The following is a 16953-nucleotide window of genomic DNA, read 5'->3' as shown; positions in this document are numbered from 1 at the left end:
TTAGGCAAGCTCATGACATACTGTTGTACATTAGCTTGTTGGATATTTTCTGCAGAATATAACATGTGATGTGAAAAGGAGGGCCCAGAGATTGACCTGGCCAGCATCAGTGCAATGCTATATCATGCTGTACATGATGGCAAGCCGCCTTTCTATTCAAACATTGGATCGGTGGTACGGCCAGGCACCGACCAGTCCATACAGGTGCCAGCCCATCAGGGAGGACCTGGCCTCGAACCAATGATGTATACAGTGGTGCCAGGGCACACGGCTAGTGTCTGTCCTCATGCCCACCCTCCCCACGTGTCAGTCAATGCAGAGACAAAGTTTCTTTGGTTACCGTTCCGATCTCTACTCTTGAAAAAGTTGGCAAGTCAGGTTTTACATCCAATATTTTCCGAACATTTTTTTCCATCCCGAGGGTCTTTAAGTCTAGAAATGATCCATCCATGTGGTCCTTATGATCTATAAAAGACATAATTTACACTCAAAAGAAAGGCTCAGGAAGAAGTTACTGCATGTAAAAGTCACAGCTGCTATTTACTGGACACTTACCACAGGCCAGTACTAATGAGCTCACCATCCTCCCTTGGCAGGTGAGGCATCGAGGCCCAGAGAGGTGACATGACTTGTCCAAGGCCACACAGCTCATATGAGGCTGCAGCCTCCCAGGGCGGGGGCACTGAGGGGGAACCTTTGGCCACAGGTGTGAGGATGGACTTGAACCCAGGCTTCTGTGTCCTAGCCCAGGGCTCCACCCAGCAGCAAGCTTGGCTCCTTGAAAGCCCTATTCCCTCTAAACACGGTATTTATCCTGGGAAGTTCCCCAAGGTTGGTTCATAGACGGACAGCATCCGTCTATGAAAAAGTCCCAGGGGAGGCGCCATCATTCACCTGGTGTGATCACGGCTTGGCTGAGGCCCCACTGGGCGTGGGCATGCGTGGGTATGCAGAGTTGGAGGGGATGGCGTGTCAGAATGGAAGAGGTGGTTGGGTGAATGATGCCTCCCCCGCAAAGATGTCTGGGTCCTAATCCTTAGAGCCTATGAACATTACCTGACAGGGCAGAAGGACCTTTGCAGATGTGATGAAGGTAAGGATCTTGAGATGCGGGCTTATCCTGGATTAGCTGGGGGGACGCAATATAGGTGCATGGGTTCTTACAAGAAGCAGACACAGGGAGTCTGACTACAGACAGACAGAGACGGTGATGTGACAGAAGCAGAGAGTTGAAGGTGCTCCTCTGCCGTGAGCCAAGGAAAGCGGGGAATTTTTATTTCCTCGCCTTTTCCAGTCTAGAGACTAGAAAAGGCAAGGAAACGGATTCTTTCCTAGAGCCTCCAGAAGGAACCAGCCCCTTGCCTTTACCTTAGTGAAACTGATTTTGGACCTTTGGCCTCCAGAACTGTAAAAGAATAAAGATGAGTTGTGTTAAGCCCCTAAGTTTGTGGTAATTTGTTAGAACAGCCATAGGAAACTAATATGGGGGGGTGAAGGCAGGAGGTAGGATGAAAGGTGGGGAAATGCAGTGCATGTTCTGGAAGAGCTTAATTGGGTTAGAGCAGATGATGGGGGAGGGGAGGAGTAGAGGGAAGAGTTGGGATGGAAAGATGAGTTCAGTTTGTGGCCAGCCTAGAACTGTAGCCTAAAGAGTATAAACTTGATTTAAACATCACTGAAATGTCACGAGTGTGACCTGTGTGCCCGGCCCTCTGCCAAGTAATCAACGCATCACCCCACTGTATTGTCCCGCCATCACCTCCTTTTACACATGAGGCGGTCGGGCTCTGAGACCTGTGGCTGCTGGACGCCACACAGCTGGCAAATGGCTGAGCCAGGGCTTGGGATCACAGTGGTGTGACTCCAGGGTCTGAGTCACTGCTATTTCAGCTTCTGATGGAGCAGTGAGTTGGCTTAATGAAGGGTGATTTTTTTTTTCAGAAAAATAACCGGGATGTATCAGAGACGAAGGAGCCAGCAACATTTCTCAACTGCAGCATTCTCGACGTGTTGGGCGGGACAGTCCTCGCTGTGGGAGCCGTCCTGGGCACCGTAGGACGTTTAGCAGCATCCCTGGCCTCCACCTACGGGCTGCCAGGAGCATCACCCACCCAAGCTGTAATTATCAAAGATGAGAGGGTTTCAAGAAAGCAAACCGAGAGGGTTGGGTAGGCCAGAGAGAACATGGCGGGGGGAGCAAGTTGGGGCTTCAGTGCAGGGGGGCCACGTCAGTTGCCAAAGAGGCAAAGACAATGTGGGAAGTTGGTGGTGAGCACACAGGGTGTAATGCACTTCAAGGTCTTAGTGGGACAGGAGTACAAGCAGTAGAAAAGGAGCTAAAGAAGCAGTGGTCCCAGTGAAGATGCACCAGCTTGAAGCGCATGTTTGATGACGAAGGAGAAAGATGGAGTGGGAGGCTGTAGACGCTGAAGAAGGAGGTCGTGATTCAGGAGCTTGTGCACAAGGTGGTCTGGGAGGGAGAGAGAAGGGGAGACTCAGGGAGGGAAGAGCTGCATTTGGAAAGAGAACGTAGTGAGGGAAGATGGAGGGAAAGGAGGAAAGGTGGGTGTGGAGAGAGACAGGAGGGGAGCTGAATAGGCTCGTGCCTGGGCCCTTGACCTCTGACAATGCCACTTGCTGAGAATTTCCAGCTTGGAAGAGTGAGAATAATAATATTATAATAATAGCTATTCAGTATTAACCACTTGCCGTGTGCCAGGCACCATGCCAGAAGTTTAACACGTGATATTTTCTGATCATTACAAACAGCCCAGCAAGGAAATGTGTTTGCATTTATAGGTGAGACACAGATGCCCAGCAAGGTTAAGCTATGGAGCTGGTAAGCAGTAGGATCAGAATTCAGACCTAGGTCTCTCATTCTCTTTTTAGAGAGACTAGAGGCTGGAGAGTGAAGGGCTGGGCTGGCTTATGTGAAGGGTGCGTGAGGAGAGGGGCACTGGGTGGATCCCGAGATGGCAGAGATGGGTGATGCAGACTTGGGCTGTTGGAAAGAGGGATTTTCTTCTCTGGGAGAAGCAGCAATTCTTGATTATAGTTCTGGTTACAAAATTTACACATGCCTGTTACACAAATCCAAACAGGGCAGAAACCCATAAAGTGGAAAGTGTCCCCCCGCTGTATCCTCAGTGGCCGGCACACAGTAGGGCTGCAATAAATAGTTGTTGAACGACTGAGGGAAAGTCAAGGCTCACGCAGTCTTATCATGCTGGGATAATACTCTCAACACTTTTATGTCTTTTCCTCCAGATTTCTCCTGTGGTTGGATATTGGCATTTGAAAAAAAAAAAAAAAAGAAAAAAAAGGGGAGAACACTGTGCATATTGTATTACAACTCTCTTTTTTTTCACATAAAAATACTGCGTATCTTGGATATCTGAGAAAGAGCGATTTTCTATGTATGCAGGGAATCCTTTTATCTGCAACAAAGTCTTGCAGAAATAGACACAATCAACTGAGCTTGCAAAGATAAATGTAAAAAGTCCTTTCTTTCCCTTATCAAAAGAAGCTGAGAAACCAGGCAGGAGGAGAGGGGAGCTGACTTTTTAGGTCCTCCTTACATGTTTCCTGTCTTCCAGTGGGACCACACAGTAATCCTTCACCAATCAGATTTTTTTTTTTTTAGGTTGCAGCTTTTTTATTTTTTAATTGAGATATAGTCAATGTAAAATATTGTATGTTTCAGGTGTACAACATAGTGATTCACAATTTTTAAAGATTATATTCCATTTATAGTTATTATAAAATATTGGCTATGGGCTTCCCTGGTGGTGCAGTGGTTGAGAGTCTGCCTGCTAATGCAGGGAACGCGGGTTCGGGCCCTGGTCTGGGAGGATCCCAAATGCCGCGGAGCGACTAGGACCGTGAGCCGCAACTACTGAGCCTGCGCGTCTGGAGCCTGTGTTCCGCAACGAGAGAGGCCGCGATAGTGAGAGGCCAGCACACCACAATGAGGAGTGGCCCCCGCTTGCCACAACTAGAGAAAGCCCTCGCACAGAAACGAAGACCCAAGACAGCCAAAAAAATAAATAAATAAACAAATGTGGGGTTTAAAAAAAAAAAAGAAAAAAAAATTAGGAAAAAGTGAAATTAAAAGAAATATATTGGCTATATTCCCTGTGCTGTAAAATATATCATTGTAGCTTATTTATTTTATACATAGTAGTTTGTACCTCTTTTTTTTAAATTGGAGTATAGCTGCTTTACGATGTTGTGTTAGTTTCAACTGTACAGCAACGTGAATCAGCTCTATGTATTCATATATCCCCTCTTTTTTGAATTTCCTTCCCATTCTGGTCACAAAAGGATGGAACGCTTCGTGAATTTCCGTGTCATCCTTGCACAGGGGCCATGTTAATCTTCTCTGTATTGTTCCAATTTTAGTATATGTGCTGCTGAAGTGAGCACGGTAGTTTGTTCCTCTTATTTCCCTACCTCTAACTTGTCCCTCCCCCTTTCCCGCTCCCCACTGGTAACCACTAGTTTGTTTTCTATATCTGTGAGTCTATTTCTTTTTTTCTTATATTCACTAGTTTTATTTTTTAGATTCCACATAAAAGTCATATCATACAGTATTTGTCTTTCTCTGTCTGACTTATTTCACTAAGCATAGTACCCTCCAAGTCCATCCATGTTGCTGCAAATGGCAAAATTGCATTCTTTTTTATGGCTGTGTAGTATTCCACTGCATATATATATAGATATAGATATAGATATAGATATAGATATAGATATAGATATAGATATATCACATCTATTTTTGGGGGGTGGCCACACCATGCAGCTTGTGGGATCTTAGTTCCCCAACCAGGGACTGAACCTGGGCCGTAGCAGTGAAAGTGTCAACTCCTATCCACTGGACCGCCAGGGAATTCCCTACTGCATCTTCTTTATCCACTCATCTGTTGATGGGCACTTAGGTTGCTTTCATGTCTTGGCTATCGTATATAATGCTGCTATGAACATTGGGGTGCATGTATCTTTTTGAATTAGTGGTTTTCATTTTAGGGGAATAAATACCCAGGAGTGGAATTGCTGGATCATATGATAGTTCTATTTTTAGTGTTTTGAGAAACCTTCAAACTGTTTTCCGTAGTGGCCACACCAATTTACATTTCCACCAACAGTGTACAAGGGTTCCCTTTTCTCCATATCCTCACAAATAACAGTTGTTATTTGTGTTCTTTTTGGTGACAGCCATTCTGACAGGTGTTAGGTGATATCTTAACCAATCAGATCTTTAGTAGTGACCCCAATCTCCTGGGCTGCTCATGACATGATCCAACAATAGTTACTCAACCTGGATTTCCCTGAGGGATTTATTCCAGGATTTTACAGACCTAGCTCGTTATGTGCGTTTTATCCCTTAGGACAATATTTTAAAAGGCAGGTAGTATGGTGGTTCAGAGCAGGGGCTTTGAGGTCAGAGGGACCTGGATGGAGTCCCAGCTTTACCACTCGGCAGCTAGGAAATGCAGCCCATTGTCAAGAGCCGAGGAAGAAGGCCTGGGAAGAGAACTGAGTGCTCACGGCTAAGAAAATCTGACTAGCTGTCAAATAGAGATGCGGCAGGGGTCACAGGTAAAGGCACCTCGGCGTGAGTAAATCAAACTGCCCTGCCTGTGTGCATACCCATCTGCTTGCCATCCACATTTAGTTCACATTAAATCAACAAGTATTCAAGGCTGATGTGGATGGCAGCTACCGTTTCCTAAGGCTTATGTGTGACCCCATGATTTGGGTACCACGTCGTTTAATCCTCACAACTACCTGGTGAGATCTTAACCCCATTTTATAACCAAGTAAACAGAGGCAGACAGAAGTCGAGACCTGCTCACACAATGAGTGAGCGCACACTTGAGAGTCACACCTTAGCAGCTGGTCTCCAAAGCCTGAACTCAGAATTATTCGCTCTAATGCAAATGGGGCTTTGCTGGGGTGAGGCCCGCGGTGCGCATCAGACACCCTTCACTCCAGGGAATGAAACTCTCAGGTTTGTCTCTGTTCAAGTTAACGACAGAATCTGTCCTCTAGGAACTGGGCATGTACCTGGTACCCGTCTGGATCTTCGGAGGGCATGTGGGGTCACAGAAAAAACACAAGTGCCAGGATCACAACGACCTCAGTTTGAGTCCTGACCCTACCATGTACCAGCTGTGTGACTTTGAGCAAGTTTCTTAATGTTATTGATACTCAGTTTCCTTACTTGCAAAATAAAGACGACAATAGTACCTGGCTCATTGGGCTGTTGGAAGATGAAAGTACACAGTACATGTAAAACAACTAACACAGTGACAAGTACCGAGGAGGAGTTAAACAAACCATGGTTCCTACCCTCCTCTTAGGAACTGTGAACACACAAGGCTCTTAGGACTGCTTGTGTATGGTGATGAGTGACTGGGGATCCCCTGCTGGCCTCAGTAATGGGAAGTACCTTGAATCACTTATCATGGTGGACTAACACATAAAGAGTTTTTGAGCCAGCTTCTTTTTTTTTTTTTTTTTTACGGTACGTGGGCCTCTCACTGTTGTGGCCTCTCCCGTTGCGGAGCACAGGCTCTGGACACACAGGCTCAGCGGCCATGGCTCACGGGCCCAGCTGCTCCACGGCATGTGGGATCTTCCCGGACCGGGGCACGAACCCGTGTCCCCTGCATCGGCAGGCGGACTCTCAACCACTGCGCCACCAGGGAAGCCCCTGATGGCTTAATTTCGCAACCCATGTTTCTTTACGGGAATGTATGACTAGATTTAGAGGCAGAGGCTTCAGTGACTCCTGAAGCCTGGGGATGGGACAGTGCACACATTGCTTGGCCCCACTATTACTAGGATAGAGATCATGGTCTTTCCTTGTTTTAGTTCTGATTTTGAAGAACAGCTAGAACCGTGGGCCACATCTCTCTTGGTTTCACGCACACTCAGACTCTGCCATGATTACAATGACAGTAATACAGGGGTTGGGGAGGGGCTGGGTTGCCGGGAGCAATGCAGCGCCCCTGTTCTCTATGCTATCGATGAGGGGCAGGCACTTACAGAAAAGTTCATCTGGATTTTGCCTTTTTTTTTTTTTTAAACTTTTTTTTTCTTAAACCCCACATTTGTTTATTTATTTATTTTTTTGGCTGTCTTGGGTCTTCGTTTCTGTGAGAGGGCTTTCTCTAGTTGCGGCAAGCAAGGGCCACTCTTCATCCCGGTGCGCGGGCCTCTCACTATCGCGGCCTCTCGTTGCGGAGCACAGGCTGCAGACGCGCAGGCTCAGTAGCTGTGGCTCACGGGCCTAGCTGCTCCGCGGCATGTGGGATCCTCCCAGACCAGGGCTCGAACCCGTGTCCCCTGCATTAGCAGGCAGACTCCCAACCACTGTGCCACCAGGGAAGCCTTGCCTTTCTTTTTAAACACGTTTAAAAGAAATTCACACCACCTTCTGGATTACCTTAGACATATCCTGGCTGGGGTTGCTTAATCACCAGAGTTGAAAATCACTCCTCTATTGTCATTCATTATTGTAAGAATGTCAAATTTGCGCAGCCTCTCTGGAGAGCGCTTTGGCAAGTAGTATCAAGGATAAATGTTGGAGTTTCCCAGGTGTGGCCCTGGGCTCTCCCTTCTCATTCAATACTTTCTTCCTAGTGATACCATTCACACGTATGGCTTTAATCACCATCCATCCATCCACCCGTCCATCCATCCCATCTGACTAAGCACCCGCTATGTGGCACATGTTCTTCTGGGTTCCAGGGCCACATCACTGATACGGTTGGATATCCAGGGTGACAGCTGCGTCCTTGGCACCTCACTTTGGATGTCTACAGGCACCTCACACTCATCTTCCCTCTCAAACCTGGTCCTCCTGTGGCATTCTTTACTCTGGATTTTAGTGAAGGAACCACATCTGTACTTTTAACACAAGCCAGAAACCTGGAGACCTGTAGCCCCCTTTCTCTCCATCACTTCCCTTCTAGCCATATCTAACTCCATCACTGAGGCCTGTTGATTCATCTCTTAAATGCCCCTGGAATCTTCTCTCTTGCTCCGTCCCCTCCATTGCCACAGTGAGGGCCACCATCGTGTCTTGTGACAGCCTCCTAACTGCTCTCCCGGGGTTCTGTGCTGGCCACCTTCCTGTACGTTTTCCACTCGTGGCCAAGATGACTGTCTCCAAATGCAAGCCTGTTCCATCAGTTCCTTACTTAAAACCTTTCGTGGGCTTCTCTCTGCTCTCAGGTTAAAGCAGAGCTTCTTACCAGTGCTCTGCAAGCCCCCGGCCACACCATGATACAGCCCCTGTGGACCTCCTTCACCAGTCCCTGCCCTCCGCCTCCATTTCTTTTAGTCCCGTGAGTTTTCCATGCTTCCTGCGATCCCACCACGCTGCTCCCTCCACCCAGAATGCCCTCCCCTCCCCTCTTTGGCAAATAACTCCTATGCACCCTGCAGGTGCCCTGCCATCCCTGACCAGGTCAGAGCCCTGCACTTCTCCTTCAAAGCAACTGTCATGATTAAAGTTTTACATGTGAGTGATTTTTCAGTTAATGCCCCACCCCTATTCCTCCCTGAGACCCTAAGATCTACAAGTGCAGGGAGAGTGCCTGTTAGTTCCCCAATATTTTATTATGAAAGATTTCAAATGTACAGTGAAGAGGGAGGAATTTTACAGCCAACATCCATATACCCCATAACCTGAATTCTACCTGTTTCTGACCCCATTATATTTCCAACCTGCACTGTGCCTGGTATCTAGGAGGCCTGCGATAAATCTTTGTTGAATGAAAGTGATTCATATCCTTCCACATCTAGGATGATAAAGATAAGATGAACAGGTATGTGTGAATAATATTTATGTCAGCCTCATCTATTAAGTGTGAAAAACTGGAAGCAACTTAAATGCCCATTATAGAGGACTGGCTAAATAAATTACGGTACACCCTTCAGAATGGGGTTCCTTGCCATCAGTGACAGCGATGATGTAGATCTGTGTGTATTGACATGGAAGGGTGCTCCAGATGTACTGTTAGGAATGAAACTAAAGGAAATTGGGTATAATATGACATTATTCTTTTGTAAAGTTAAAAAATCAATACACGTGGATAGGTAGTGCCTATTTTATGCCAGGTACTATTTTAAGTACTTTACATGTATCAATGCATTTTAATCCTCACAAAAATCCTACGGGGTGAGTATTCCCTATTATCCCCATTTTACAGGTAAAGAAACAGGCACAGAGAGGGGAAGTAACCTGCCTAGAATCACACAGCTCTTTCCATGGGAAAATGCCCTGGAAGTTCCACACAAAATATGATCGTAGTGACGATACCAAACGCTAGCGAGGATGTGAAGCAACAGGAACTCTCATTCATTGTTGGCGGGAACGCAAAACAGCCACTTTGGAAAAGAGTTTTGTGGTTTTCTTAAAAACTAAACGTACTCTACGGACTTCCCTGGTGGCCTAGTGGTTAAGAATCCGCCCGCCAATGCAAGGGACACAGGTTCAAGCCCTGGTCTGGGAAGACCCCACATGCCACGGAGCAACTAAGCCTGTGTGCCACAACTACTGAGCCTGTGCTCTAGAGCCCGTGAGCCACAACTACTGAGACCGTGTGCCACAACTACTGAAGCCTGCGCACCTAGAGCCCATGCAACGCAACAAGAGAAGCCACTGCAATGAGAAGCCCGTGCACCACAAGGAAGAGTAGCCCCCGCTTGCCGTAACTAGAGAAAGCCCGTGCGCAGCAATGAAGACCCAATGCAGCCAAAAATAAATAAAATAAAATAAATTAATTAAAAAAAAAAACTAAATGTACTCTAACCACACGATTCAGCAACCGCGCCCTTGGTATTTACTCAAAGAAGTTGAAAACATGTCCACACAAAACCCTGCATGTGGACGTTTATGGCAGCTTTATTCATAACTGCCAAAACTTGGAAGCCACCAGGATGTCCTTCAGTAGGTGAATGGATAATGGAATATTATTGGGCACTTAAAAAGAAAAAAAGAGCTATCAAGCCATGAAAAGACTTGGAGGAAATGAAAATGCATATTACTAAATAAAAAAAACTAATCTGAAAAGTTGTATGATTCCAACTACATGATATCCTGGAAAAGGCAAAAACTATGGCGACGGTAAAAAGATCTGTGGTTGCCAGGGGCTGCGGGGGGGCTGGGAGGGAGCACAGAGGATTTTCAGGGCAGTGAAACTATTCTTTTTTTGGGGGGGGATAGGTTCTTTTATTTGGAATAAAAATGTCCAGTTTTGAAAAGAAAAGACGTTATCTTAAAAACTTAAGTCCTCAAACCACAGGTTTCCCCATGACGAGTTGAATTCCTGAACACTGCAGAGGGATTACTGGAGATGTTGATTACTTAAGGCACTAATAGGAAGGCACTGAAGAACAGCAGGGCCAGGCTTCAATCAGACAAACATGCGCTGCCATGGAGGAATTGCATAGGCTGGCTCTGAAGTTGGCTTCTCCTTTGCTTCTTTTTATTTTGTTAAACTTGTAGCTTTACTTTCCTCAGTTTCTAGAATATCAGTTTCTAGATATTTGGGTTTATGGGTTATCATCATTTTGCTTTATTACCACGTCCCTGATCTGTAACTTCACCCACCCCACTTCCCCTCTATGGACTCCACAGGTGGCTTTTAATGAATTCTGCGTACTTTCTGTTACTGTGTAGTTACAGAGTGACCTGAGAAGTGAAACTCATAAATCGAGTTGACCTAATACCAGGGCTTTGTGCACAGAATCCACCAATCTGCTCAGAGATGGCCTGATCTGAACCACATCCCCCGCCGTGCTCCCTGGCTTCTGCTTAGGGCAGTAGATTTGGGATCAAAGGCACCTTCAGGACTGGACCATCTTCCCGGTGGAGCATTGTGATTTACAGGGCCTCTGGGTCCTCCCCGGGGTGGGCCTCATTATTGGTGGACCTGCTGGTCTCAGGACTTAATGAAGCTCAGGTTGTTGATGTCTCATCGCAGAAAGAATTCAGTGACAGACAAAGTGATAGGTAAGACGTGGACTTATTTAGAGAGAAACACACTCCACAGACAGAGCGTGGGCCATCTCAGAAGGCGAGAAAGGCCAGGGCAGGGAAACGATTCTGTATGATATTATAATGGTGGATACATGTCATCACACATTTGTCCAAGTCCAAACCCATAGGATGTACAACACCAAGAGTGACCCCTACACAGCACTGTAAATCAACTACACTCCAATAAAATTAAAATGAAAAAGAGTGAACCCTAATATAAACCATGGACTTTGGGTGATTAGGACGTGTCAATGTAGGTTCATCAGTCCTGACAACTGTACCTCTCTGGTGCTGATGCTGATAAATGGGGGAGGCTGTGTATGAGTGGGGACAGGGGGTACCTGGGAAATCTCTGTATCATCCTCTCAATTTTGCCATGAACATAAAACTGCTCTAAAAAACGTCTCTACTCTATATATGTATATATATGGTTACTTCTGAGAGAGATTTAGCATAATTTCGATTTTTCCTTTTGCCACTGTCACGTCTCATTTTTCTCCAGTAATCACGTCTCACTTGTGTACTTTTTTCCAGGAACACTGCTTCTCAAGTGGTGAAGCAAAGTGAAGTCTGGAGAAGGGAACACTTGGCCACATACCTAAGAAGCCTCCCTCAATAGATGTCCCATCGTGATCAGATTCAATGCAATATTTCAGTCATGTAACTATGTGAGAAAAGAGTTTCAATCACCTTTGTCGGAGCTGGAGAACTGGATCCCCACCTCGTGGAGGAGATGCTCCGTTTCCTCCAGCCAGGACAGTGACAGGCGCAAGATGTCCAGTGCCACCTTCTGGAGCCCTGAGACAGGTGGGCTCACCTGCAGGTGCTGTAGGAGGTCGACCTCCTTCTTCAGCTCATTGCTAGAGCAAGACATTGTCATGCACGCCTGGAAAGAGATGAGGTCGTGAGGAGCCCGGGCACCATCGCCAGAAATACCACCTGACGGTTGTGACCCACACAGAGCAGTGTTCTTGACGGGCCCGTGAAGCAGGCAGAGCCGTATGTTGGCCGCCCTGTGACGGCCCAGTTTTACTTCCCTTTTTCGGGGGGCGGAAGGAAGGAGGCAGCTTTTATTTCACGTGCACTCTAATTGGGACTCTGGATGGACAAATAGACCCTTTGTTTAGGTTTAGGCAATTCCAAAGCCAAATTGCCAAGGACGATTTGGCTGAAAGGAGAAGCAAATTTGGTTACAGAATTCCTGCTGAGATCAACACACAAGCTGGTCATAAAGTGCGGTTTCCTGATTTGAAAGAGTGCTGACAAGCCAACATTTGCCCAGACTCCCCAAATAGTAGCTGCATATTTCCAGAGAAAGCAGAAGCAGCTGCCTGATGTGATAAGCTGGATCCCTGCGTGGGGGCCATGAAGTGGGGGCTCTGCCAGACCCTCTGGTCCAATAAGGGTAAGAGCAGCCTTCCACTGCTGGGACAGAAAAGAAAACTGCAAATAAAGAGCAGAAGGTTTCTTTGGTTTCTCTGGAAATAACACGGGGCTGTTTTTTTTCCCCCGGGGTCTGGGGCCTCCCAAAGGCAGTACTTGGAGTGTGTCGGGCAGCTTCTCCTTGGCCACACCAAGTTCACCTGGGAGGCATTTCTGGAGGTCCTTTGTTTTCTGATCTCAAACAGATTTCTCCAACAAGAGAAAAGGTGGACTAAAAGCAGAGCTGGACAATTTCCTGAACAAGGAGCACAAAAATGAGACACAGGGGACATTTGAGGAATGGAGAAGGGGGCACCTGGCAACTGTCTAAGGATGTCTTCAGCTTCTTGATGTTCTGGGTGATTTCCTCCTCTTTGCAGCTGCTGAGCTGGGTCTCCTTCTGCAGGGTCCGCTTTTGCTGCCAAACGTTGCTATTGTCCTCTGTGACCCTGCTGCTCTTTTCTGGTAACTGGTGAGAAAAAGAAAAAAAAAAAAGATTTAAAATGCAGGGTGGGGCTTCCCTGGTGGCGCGGTGGTTGGGAGTCTGCCTGCCGATGCAGGGGATGCGGGTTCAAGCCCTGGTCTGGGAAGATCCCACATGCCGCGGAGCAACTGGGCCTGTGAGCCACAACTACTGAGCCTGCGCGTCTGGAGCCTGTGCTCCGCAACAAGAGAGGCCGCGATAGTGAGAGGCCCGCGCACCGCGATGAAGGGTGGCCCCTGCTCGCCGCAACTGGAGAAAGCCCTCGCACAGAAACGAAGACCCAACCCAGCAAAAATTAATTAATTAATTAATTAATTAAAATGCAGGGTGGCTCTGGGGGGAGGGGACCTGGAGGGCTTCAGCTTAAGCTCGGAGGAGGGAGGTCCTGGTGTGTTTTGGGGTTGGTTCTGGAGCGTGGATATTGGCTCTGTTACCGGGGCATGTTTCCCAGGATCAGAGATGGTGTTTTAAGAGCCAAAGGCCTGTCATGTGGCCACGAGTGTGTTCTAGATTCTTCTGCATTCTGGGAGGGATTCATCACGCTGAGCCGGATGCTGTGGGCTCCTAAAAAGGAGGTCGTCCGAGAGAAGCCCGTGGTGTGATCTTGTGACCCGCGCGCTGACACCCAGGATTGGAGAGGATAAACGGAAGGATAATAAGGCATCGTTACAGCCAGAGGCCCACCCTCACTGCCATCTGCCACTTCAGGAGGAACGAGCGAGCGAGGACGCACTGTCCATGCTGAGGCCGCCCCTTTCCTCGCGGGGCTAACGGAGGTTCACCGTGCGGGTCTGCCGACCAGACACAGTCCTGGGTGGTTTAATTTGATTTTCACAGAAACACTGCAAGGGAGTTTAACTGGCTTTTACTTGAAAAGCCAGGAAATCCCAGAAAATCAAAACAAATCTTTATGGTGTAGCAACAGTGTGAAAATTATGTGCCACCAACAAAAAACAGGAACATATGCTCCCAGTGTCTGGAGCCCCGGGTCCCTGAAGGAGAAAGTGGGGAAGAGAGACGAGCCTGCTGATTGGAGACGGGTTTGTCCTGGACCGGTTTCACGCGTCCGCAGGTGGCCTTGAGGACCTGACCTCTGAAGAGCTCCAGCTGCAGCACAAAGAAAGGGACGGGGATGAGGTGAGGGGCGCAGCTGCAGCGGCAAGGCGGGGGGAGGCGCCTCCGTCGCTGGGTCTGGGAGAAATCGGTGAGAAGGCTCTGCACGCCTTTAGTGGTCATTATGGGTAATTAACACCTTCACCTCTCACCGGAAGGGGCAGTGCCCACACAAGAGAGGGGGACAGCAGGTTTTAATGACTTTTCAGGTGTGCCCGCCTAACCTAGCCGACGCACACGGTCAGCACACACACGTCTCGGGCTCTCGGAAGAGCCACTTGCTGCCAATTATCCAGTGGGAAGTCCAGGGCCGGGAGCGCTCTTCCGTAATTGCTACGTTGGCACCAGGCTGTGAGATAAACATTGAGGCTGTCAGCCCGGGTAACTCGTGTCATCAGCAAGGGCGCCTGGGGAGAGAAGGAGGAGCTGCCTGCTGCCGTTTTGTGCCTTAGACCTTGTGTCCTGAAGACGACGTCTCCTGTATTCCTCTCCAGGTCCCTGGAGCCTGGTGCAGTGCCTGGCACACAGCAGGCACTCAATAAACGTTCATCGAATGCTTAGAACAGAAACACCTGTCAAGTCAGATGTTCAAAGTCCTCTCCTTCAGTTCAGCCAGTTTTTACTGAGTGCCTCCCTGATGCTGGTGTCTTCATATTACGGATGATGAAACAACGCAGTTAAATTAAGTCAGGGCTTCTAGAATGACGAGTTCAAGATGCCCCAGGCTCATGAGACTTGAACGGCAAAGAAGCCCACGTTTCTCTGGAAATTTCCCAACGTGATGGCCCTTGGCCTGGGTTTTTGGCTCACTGGCAAAATGTGGTCATGAAAGGCTCTAAAACAGAGCCCTGAAGGACCACAAGGGCCACAGAATCAATGAGAACGTGAACAGGTCCTAAGACACAGGAGTCTGCTGCACACCAGGGAGCTCTGGGAAGCCAAGTAGAGGAATTGTGACTCTCCTAAGGACACCTCTGCAGTCATCCTGCCGGAAGCCAGCCGGGTGATTGGAGGGACTCTGGGTCGTCTGCTGGTTTCATGGCCAAGGGAGGGTCCTAGCTCGCCCGAGGAAGAGGTTATGTAGAGGGCCCTGTGGGCAATGGCCCGTGTTATCACCATAGGCGCTCTACAGGACTGCTGGGTGGGGGGTGGGGGTGGGGAGGGACAGGTCTTGCTGGACGGTGGGCTGAGTCCTGTGGTCACTGGCCTGGGGAAGGGCAGGACCTCAGGCCGGGAGCGGGCTGTGGAGACAAGGGGGTGAAGCAGGAAGGCCCAGGCAGCGCAGAGAAGCCTTGTTCGTCCTTTCTCTCTCGAGTCTAGACCTGGAGGAATCTCAGTGTCTCTGAGGGTCTTCCTGGATGACCCCTGGCCAGAGCCATGACCAGGCGCTCGGCAAGTGGCGCAGATCATGCCCTCAAGGCGGGTGTTCGCCGTGGGTGCAGAGTGCCAGCAAGGTGAGGGGTAGCCCAGGTGCACGGAGGGAAGCCCAGGCTGGCGGGCTCTCTGCCTTGCTAAGGGGTCGGCACCCTGCAGGAGAAAGGACACCGGGGGTGATGGTGTGGAAGTTGGTTGAAGAGGCTTTCAAACCTGCCTGAGGGTCAGCATCGTCATTTAACTTGTGGGTGCCTCTGAAGTTCAGCGCGTGGGACAAATTCCGGTCACACTGATGGTTCAGGCTTGGATGCTACCAAACGCAAGGGCTTTGGGAGCTGGGCTGGGTGGGACGGAGGGCTCCTTTAAGGATCGTGGTTCTTAACCTTTTTTGGTGGTTTACAGATCCTTCTGAGCATCCAATGAGTGACGAGGTGGACTCAGTCTCCCAGAAAAAGAAAAGCACAAACACATACACGCAAAACGTTCTTGGTCCCCCTGGAGCCGTGGCTGCCAGGAGAGGATGCCTCGTGGAGGGGGTCCAAGATGGGCTGCCCTCGGTGGGCTGTGTTCTGGAGGGCCAGTGCCCCATCTTGGGTTCTCGTTTGCTCTCCCTTAGCCTTTGGTGGAGGCTCGTTTGCATGTTCTGGCCCTCATGTCTGTGCCACGTGTCAGAGGAAGGGCCACTGGGCCATCTTGGGTCAGAGCCCTGGGAAATGGCCCTCTCCCCACCCTGCCCACCTCCACCTGGCATAAGCTGTGGTATTCTGGGTTTTACTTTATTAGGAAAAGTGACAGGACTTCCCTGGCGCTCCAGTGGTTAAGACTCCACGCAGCCACTGCAGGGGGCATGGGTTCCATCCCTGGTTGGGGAACTAAAATCCTGCAAGCCACGCAGTTCGGCCAAACAAAACAAACAAACAGAAATGTGGCATTTCCCTGGGGACACTGACTGTAGCATCTGTTTGGGGGCCCAGAGGAAGAAAGATCGCTCTAAATGTCAGGACAAAAAATGTGAAGGAGAAAGTGCTAGAAACACCACCGGAGTCAAGAGCTCAAACCCTTCCCAAGAGGGAACCGCACAGCTGGTTCACTGGGGTGGGCCTTGAGCTGGGACTGGCTGCTTGGTCAGGGTCTCAGGCAACAGCAAACACTGGAGTGGGCAGCTTCCCAGAAGGAAAAGCCTCTTTAGTGAAATCCACGGGGACGCGGAAGCCGCACAAAGCCCTGCCCCTGAGATAAGCGGGTGAACTAAGCCAGGCCGTCTTCCTCCTCATTCATCCCTGCCGGCCGCTTGGGTGCGGGATTCCGTGGAGAGCACGGGCCCGTGAAGGGGCTCTGCAGCACGCCTACCTGACCTACTGCCCTTTCCAAATTGGCTTTAATGAGGTTTGCTCTGTTCCTCATTTCTTTCAGCTGAAGCAATTTCCTTCTGGAATCCTGCCGAAGCTTCTCTTCCACCTGAAAGGATGATGAAAGCGTGGGCTTGCTGCTAATGTGATCATCATGC

The 16953-nt window shown here is 48.9% G+C and overlaps 1 protein-coding gene across 1 annotated transcript in view; it reads right to left on the bottom strand.

Moving 5' to 3' along the window:
• Positions 1 to 351: 351 nt before the first annotated feature.
• The window catches only part of LOC309807977 (uncharacterized protein), a gene marked incomplete at its 5' end in the record, with an annotated part of 300370 nt that continues 283768 nt past the window's right edge, over positions 352 to 16953 (bottom strand). Inside the window, 2 exons of the mRNA XM_082627987.1 lie at positions 352 to 465; positions 11744 to 12944. Of these exons, the coding sequence (XP_082484113.1) occupies positions 12708 to 12944 (237 nt within the window). The 3' untranslated portion in view covers positions 352 to 465; positions 11744 to 12707. The remainder of the gene's footprint in view (positions 466 to 11743; positions 12945 to 16953) is intronic.

Source organism: Mesoplodon mirus, assembly GCF_964341445.2.
Source record: "Mesoplodon mirus genome assembly, chromosome: 7".
NCBI lineage: Eukaryota > Metazoa > Chordata > Mammalia > Artiodactyla > Ziphiidae > Mesoplodon > Mesoplodon mirus.
Note: the sequence above shows the minus strand (reverse complement) of the source record. Positions and strands in the feature narration are given on the sequence as shown.